The 7,381-nt window shown below is 35.0% G+C and overlaps 1 protein-coding gene across 19 annotated transcripts; it reads left to right on the top strand.

The window, feature by feature from the left end:
- Nucleotides 1-822: 822 nt before the first annotated feature.
- On the top strand, nt 823-6,559 carry LOC107839082 (NADP-dependent malic enzyme). 19 transcript variants are annotated; one of them, XR_007045452.1, is made up of 9 exons: nt 830-1,734; nt 3,231-3,383; nt 3,476-3,574; nt 3,660-3,726; nt 3,943-4,060; nt 4,161-4,263; nt 4,333-4,429; nt 5,776-5,903; nt 6,146-6,559. XR_007045452.1 is itself a non-coding variant. In XM_047397282.1 (7 exons), exons 3-7 carry the CDS (start codon nt 3,676-3,678, stop codon nt 6,169-6,171), a joined length of 396 nt encoding a protein of 131 aa, XP_047253238.1. In that variant the 5' UTR covers nt 823-3,404; nt 3,519-3,574; nt 3,660-3,675; the 3' UTR covers nt 6,172-6,559. The 19 variants fall into 19 exon arrangements, 4 of the variants coding, with proteins under 4 accessions (XP_047253238.1, XP_016537964.2, XP_016537948.2 ...); XR_007045453.1 differs by having other exon boundaries at nt 826-3,404; nt 3,519-3,574; nt 3,820-4,080; nt 4,180-4,263; XR_007045439.1 differs by having other exon boundaries at nt 831-1,734; nt 3,231-3,574; nt 3,820-4,060.
- Nucleotides 6,560-7,381: the final 822 nt, after the last annotated feature.

The following is a 7,381-nucleotide window of genomic DNA, read 5'->3' as shown; positions in this document are numbered from 1 at the left end:
GAACAGGGCAAATAAATAGAATGTCAAGCAACAAGGTGAAAAAGTTTAAAGTCAAGCAACAAGGTAAAGAAATTGAAAGTCAACAAATTAAAGAAATATCAAGTTAGGAGTCCGCCTGGAGAATAGAGTGAAGAAATTGAAAGCCAAGCAACAAGGTGATGATATTTTCAAGTCGGGAGCTCGCTCGAAAAATAGAGTAAGAAAATTGCAAGTCAGGATTCCACCTAAAGAATAGGGTGATGAAATAGCAAGTCAAGAGCCAAGGAAAGCTGCACAGATAGACTTTTGTAATTTTATTTATGTTTTTTATTTGTAATTTTATTTTTGATGTAATAACAGAGTCGTGAACCGGAACCTCGACAGGACCTCACTCGACTCTCCAACTCGACTTAGTTCCTCTTCTTCGAATCCTTTGAGATAGTTGTGACTTGTTTCCCTCACAACTAGGGTAGGTAGGATGTCCTTAATCAAGACTCGGTGGTACTTGGTCAAAATTTGATCTCGTTATCTATTTCTTTGTCTGCAAATACTTTGTGTTTACATTCAAAGAGGGGCATGATGTAGACACTTAATTTTGTCCCTTCCAAAAACCCAATTTATCTATTTTTTATCTCACCTTATCATACACCCTCACTCATTTAATAATTTTCCCCAAAAAGACAAAAAATAACTAACCTAACAAAAATACCTCACTTTTGACACCTCAACCTAACAAATATAACAATCACTACCCTACCCCCATACACACATACCCTCTTCCCCTACCCCTACCCCATATACCCCGTACCGTTACCCCTCGTATTTTACGTATTTTACACACATCAACACAATTTATAAACACACAACATATACGCTCTACAAAAGAACACACCATTACACACTCCATATTTCTTTTCTTCTCCAACAATGCACACACACAGTAAATACACACCACCACCGATACACCACTCATTCTCACCATGGACTGAATACACACCCACTCACATATTCTCATCATCCATCGACACTCACGCGCATACAGAATACCCACACAGCAACCCATTACCCATCTATATACACCCACGCATACACAATAATAGAGGGAGGCACCATTCTTCATTCATCACCATAGACCTCATCGGATATTCACACACATACGCACGTATATCACCGGAAAAATGCGCACCTCACCAAAAATTCACACGCCCTCACCGAAAAATGCACACACACGTACATAGTGAGAAAAATCAACAGTAAAACAAAGAGAGGGGGGAGGGTAGCAGAAACTAGAGAGATTTAGAGAGAGGGATAATGGGTTGAAGTGCCAAAATAGAGAGAAAGAGAGAAATCTAGATCGGAAAACAGAGTTGATTGAAGCCAGAGAAAGAGACGGTTCCGGCGAATTCTCATCGGAAAATGTTACTGCCTTCAGAAATGGACCCCTTTTTCTCTGATTTTGTCACTGCCGAGCTCACCGAAGCTTCGATCAAGAAAAATCGGTGAGCCCAGCTTCATTTCGACCAAACGCACGCCGAACAACCACTCCCATTCCTGTTTTTCAGCAAAAATCTCACTGGAAATAGCAAATCAGGGACCGAATCAGTTAAGCACAACCTATTTTAGTCAATGCCGATGAAATCTCGTCGGAAAATGACCAAAATAGGAAATGGGTCTGTCGGGTCATTTGGTTTATTCCTGATTCTTGGGTTTGTTGTGAGTTGGATCCGAAATTTCATCATCGATGTTTGATTTGAGGTTTGGTCCAATTCTTTCGCCACCTTCTTTTAATTTTTATGCAATTGTAAACGTCATTTGATATCACTGATTTATTTATTGATGCGATTTGTTGGTATGTTTTGAGTGTATTTAAACAATGTTGAGTGTCGTTGCCTGGATTGCTATCTAAAAATTGAGTAACTGCATGTGATTGTGAATATAATTGGGGACGAAAATGAAAAAATGGATAAAAAGGTGAACATGGATTGATTTAGATTCATTGATGTTGGTTTAATTCGGTTTGAATATGAATGTTGTTGAACACGATAGTAGCATAATTAGGCCGTTAAATCGACAGGCAAATTCTAGGTTTTGGGTTAGATAATTTGTAGGATTCTAATCATCAAATGGGTAAATGTTTGTATTGAGTGATCTCTCTATTTTTATCGCATTTCTTTAAATGTATTCATTTTGCTGGGGAATGACCGAGGCTCATTGTATTTATTCATCGGGAAATTCCCCGATGTATTATGTTGGCGAAAGATGATCGTGATCAAGGCTCGAGGCATCGGGTAGAGCATAGTTTAGGACTAGTGTAGGTTAGCGTAGTTTTATTTCAATATCTTTATTTCGGACTGTAATAATTGGACTGGACACTATATTTTTTGGACTTGTTTTATATTGTTTGTTCGATTGATTATTTTGTGTGTTTTACGTGGTTTATACATTCAGAGTGCCGTACTAGCCGATATACTTCACGAAGCTACCATGGTCGAACTACGGGACTGAGGAGTGCCTAATACCTTCCCTTCGATCAACAGAATTTTTTAACCGAAATCTCTATTCGTGGATCAGTTTTAAAGAGTCAAACCATTTTGAAAAAGGATTTTCAACGAAAACTTGGCACTTGGCACACCAGATTTATGTCAAGTGGCGATTCTGAGTTATAATGAAAAAGAATCTTTTTCGAAATAAATTCTATCTTTTGTCACTTAATAATAAAACTCTTTTTGAACTTCAAAGTAATCTTTTTTTTGGTTTAAAAAAAAAGGGTGTGACTACTCTTTATCAGTTGGTTCACCATATTGGTTGTTGTTTTCACACACTAAAGATGCAAGGTACTCCCTCCATTCTTCTTTACTTGTCCATTTTTCTATTTAGGGATATTCAATTTAAGAGGGATGGCTTAACGGCCTAAATTCATTTTTGATGCAAAGGAGAGTTCATAAATCATAGAAATAAAGTTTTTAAGATGGAAATCAACTGTGAGGATAACACTCATTGACAGCATCTAAGAGATTGTTGACAGGTTCGTGTTCATGAGCCCAAGGCTTTGATGTCCCTCTGCACAGATATGTCGCCATGATGGAATTAAAAGTATCCTTGAAAACATGCGTTGCTTCTGATTTTTCATTGAAAATTGAATGCAATACCTTGATTCTGACTTTGTCACTGATAACTCAGGTGCATCCCGATTTTACTTCCATACCTTTTCGCTTACTTTTCCCTCTATTGGGTGCGGTTGTAATTTGCAGGAACAAAATGAAAGGTTGTTCTACAAGCTTCTTATTGATATTGTGGAAGAGTTACTTCCAATTGTCTACACTCCCAACTGTTGGTGAGGCGTATCAAAAATATGAAAGCATTTTTAAGTGTCCACAGGATTTATACACCAGTTTGAAAGAAAAGTATGACAGTCGCGGATTAAGGTTTTTTTGCTGCTTTCACCTAAAGTTACATTTGACTAAAGTACGAATATATATCTTATTTTCTGGAGAAGGATCCTTGAGGTATTGAAGAACTGGCTTGAAACATTAATCCAGGTCATCATCGTGACTGATGGAGAAAAAATTCTGGGACTTGGGACCTTGGTTGCCAGGTGATGATGCCCTCACTTGATATAGAAGTCCCTTTTCTCTTTCCCACTATGTATTACTCAACTGGCATTCATTTTAACATCACAGAGAATAGGTATTATCTATGGGGAAATTGGCTCTGTATACTACACTTGGAGGAGTCAGACCTTCAGCGGTAACCAAATTTGTGAATTATCACATCCTTGATTCAGCACCATATTCTCATCTATGAAAATATTTTTAGTAATCAATTTACTTGCATATGCAGTGCTTGCCTATAACAAATGACGTAGGGACAGTAATGAGAAGTTACTGAACCATGAGTTCTACAATGGTCTTAGACAAAAGAAATCAACTGGGCAAGTGAATTTTAGCCTGTTTGCCTTTGTAGATTACCATGTGGAAGACTGAATTCGTAGTGAAGCTGCTTTGGCTACATTTTCCCCCCTCCTTTGAGGAATATTATGACTTCCTTCATGAATTCATGTCTGATGTGAAGCAAAATTATGGTAAAAAAATTCTCATACAGGTCAATAATTTGAAACTTATCCAATATTATATCAATGAATGGTTCTTCGTTTTTTTCCCATGTGATGCCTGAACCTGAAGTTTGTAACTTCATTCTCAGTTTGAAGATTTTTCAACCCACAATGCTTTTGAGTTGTTGGCTAAATATCGTACCACACATTTGGTCTTCAATGATGATATACAGGTATGACATATGTCTCTCTGTCTGTGCTTATCATATGTTCATTTCTGATCATCAATTCTTCTATTACAGGGGACAACTTCTGTGATTCTTGCAGGGATTATTGCATCCCTTAAGCTACTTGAGGTGCATAATGTGATCAATATTCTTTTTCCTCGGTGCTGGAGAGGTTAGTTTTTATCTTGGCATAATATATTTACATGCCTTTTAACGTGGTCTCTGATCATATCTAATTCATAGAGGACATGAAACTAACCTATGAACTTGAGGGAGAAGTTTCTATTACCACAGACACCTACGACACAAAAATTCATTTTTTATTACAATACTCCGGTTATGGTCAATGCACTTCTGAACTTTTCAAATTTTAGAGCCGGATCACACCTGTAAATTAAAAATTAGAAATTATTTTCTAAGATCAATTTTCGACAATGCAACATTATCATCCATCATTTCTATCACCTCAAATTAAGGATTTGTATCAATTTTACAAGCAAGTCAGTAATCTATTTAATTGGACGAACAGAAGTAGAATGTAGGCTTCATTAACCTCTTGTTGCACAATGGAGAGTCTTCCTTTGGCAATATATTACCATTCCATTAAACCTTTACCTTATAAAAAAAAAAAAAAGATTACCATTCCGTAAATTCATTTCTAATCTTTTTTTACCTATACATAGTTAACTATAATTACCACTATAAACAGATTAAGTTAAATACAATACTGGCTTAGCAAAGACAGACGTACCTCTGTGACGGAAGAAAAATAATACTCTAGCACGACGATTACGATTGAGGAGGTCACCTACTTGTAGCACCACGATATTTATCTGGTACTATTATTTAATGAAATTATGTTTTATAGAAAGACAAAATATTTTTTAACGCATTGTTTTGATGCGTTTGATTTTACTGAATATGTTGTTGTATTGTTTGATACGTTTGAGGGATGGCCTTGGCTCAGCGGTAAGCTTGCTTACCGTGGTGTGCCAGGGTCGGGGGTTCGAAACGCCCCTCCAGCGAAGCTGGGGTGAGGGCGCGTAGGTCAGGCCCGGAGTGGTCCCCCTCTCCCCGACACCTACGGAGTAAGTATGAACTGGGTCGTCCCATTGTTTGATACGTTTATTCTAACGTGCTTTATATGTTGTCACAAATAGTTGTAAGTTGAAATATCTTACTTTTAACTATCTAATGCTATTTGTTGCTATGATTGTATCTTCGAGTAGATTTTTAGAGTCTTTTATGTATGTATAATTAGTAGCTTATGACACTCCATTTTGACAATATTTTCTATCAGATCCTGCGGAATTTCAAAAGACATTATGACTACTAACAACGAATTGCTCAGAGTATTAAAATAAAAATATCTTGTTAGATGTATGAAATGAACTTTTTTTTAAGAATGTATTCGATGCTACGTACTTCAACTAAGTTTCATCTTTTCTGATGAAAAGTTTTATTTTAATATGTGATTTAGATCGACAGATTTTACATACGTTATCTTTTTATTTGTAGCCTGGACAACTTTTTCAGGCTGATGATCAATCACTGGGGTTGCCTCAAACAGATGGTGATTATCCAGGAGGATTTTCCTCACCCTCTTCAAGTATTTCATTGATTTCCTCTGCAAAATCCCTGTTTTTGTATGTTTTCTGTAACAATCTTTTAGCCACATTATTATTCTCTTGATCTAGCTTGACCTGTACCAATAATTTATCAATAACATCTTCAGCTTTATATACCGTACGATCAAATTTTATCGACTAATACATTCCATTGAGTGCTATTGCTGCTTCTATGTTTTGCATAATTATCTGCATATTTTACGGAGTATTAATCTGCCTTGGGATTTTATTGACTAATTTTCGATGAATATTTTCTGCAGATATCGATTGTTCCTCACTTAAATGAAGTGAACAAGGAGAAGAGTTCTCGGTGATAGCTTTATCTAAAGCAGTTTTCCACCAACCATGACACACTTGCCAAAATCTGAAAGTGGTACGTTTGCGGGAATTGTCGTTAATAATTTGATCAGAACATATCCAATTGAAAGTCTAACCTCAACCTCTTTGGATGGAGCTTCAAAAAAGATATAGCATTGCAAGTTTGTAATAATTCCTAGAAGTTGAATTGTATAGAAAATGATCCAATTCTTTCCTCAAAGGTCTCTCTTTATATTGGAGATTTAAGAAAATGAGAGTTTCAAATCCATTAAATTCACTTGTGATATGAGGTTTTGAGGAAAAGAAATCAGGTAGTATTCTGTTCTATCATATATATTTCGTTATTCTGTTATTAATTTTTACTTGTATCCTTCTCTGCCAAATGACCATATAAATATCCCTCATTTGAAAAAAATACAATGTTGGGCATGGGCCACGTCCATTTAGTAATAATATATGGGAAAAAGATGTTACATCCGAGATTCTCACAGTAAAATTATCTCAACGTACAATTTGATAGCATACTATAACTTTTGGATTGGCATGATCATCATTGTTCACTCACTCTATTCAATATAAATTATATATACGAATAAATTATCTAATATTTTTTGTAACCATCAATATTTGAACCTAATCTTCAAGATTCACACATACTTCATTCATCATTAAAACATATTCGATTGTATCACATTAATTAAATTAATATTGTTTCACCTTGATATATATATAAAAAAAAACAAATTTATAGTCTTTTTAGCCTTTAAATGCTTCACAATAAATTTTAAGAAATATTTACATTTTATTATTCCTACAAAGTCTATTCTTATTAAATTATCATCAATGTCATATTGTTAAAAAGAGATCAATAACAAGATTCCTTTTTTTTTTAAAACTAAAAAGGTTGGTAGTTGGAAGATAATGCAAGCTAATTTCGGTCACAAGATGTATTGCTGTCATTTCATTTATAAAACCGTAAATATTAGATATGCCAAAAAAATAAAATATTTTTTTTGCTAATCTATACTAAATTGTTCTTTGAAAACATATTAAGTTGTTAAGTTCGTGTAATTTCTAACAAAATTAATAAAATATAAGATCGTAAATATTAGGTATGCAAAAAAAAAAATATTTTTTTTGCTAATCTATCCTAAATTATTCCTTGTAAACATATTAAG

This window comes from Capsicum annuum, chromosome 1, assembly GCF_002878395.1.
Source record: "Capsicum annuum cultivar UCD-10X-F1 chromosome 1, UCD10Xv1.1, whole genome shotgun sequence".
In the NCBI taxonomy this organism is placed as follows: domain Eukaryota; kingdom Viridiplantae; phylum Streptophyta; class Magnoliopsida; order Solanales; family Solanaceae; genus Capsicum; species Capsicum annuum.
This window is presented reverse-complemented; position numbering and strand designations above follow the sequence as displayed.

Coding starts and splice junctions, on each gene's coding strand:
- LOC107839082 (XM_047397282.1), top strand. CDS start 3,676: ATGGGGAAATTGGCTCTGTATACTACACTTGGAGGAGTCAGACCTTCA. Junction 4,264..4,332: donor TCTTCAATGATGATATACAG/GTATGACATATG, acceptor CTTCTATTACAG/GGGACAACTTCTGTGATTCT. Junction 4,430..6,145: donor TTTTCCTCGGTGCTGGAGAG/GTTAGTTTTTAT, acceptor TATTTTCTGCAG/ATATCGATTGTTCCTCACTT.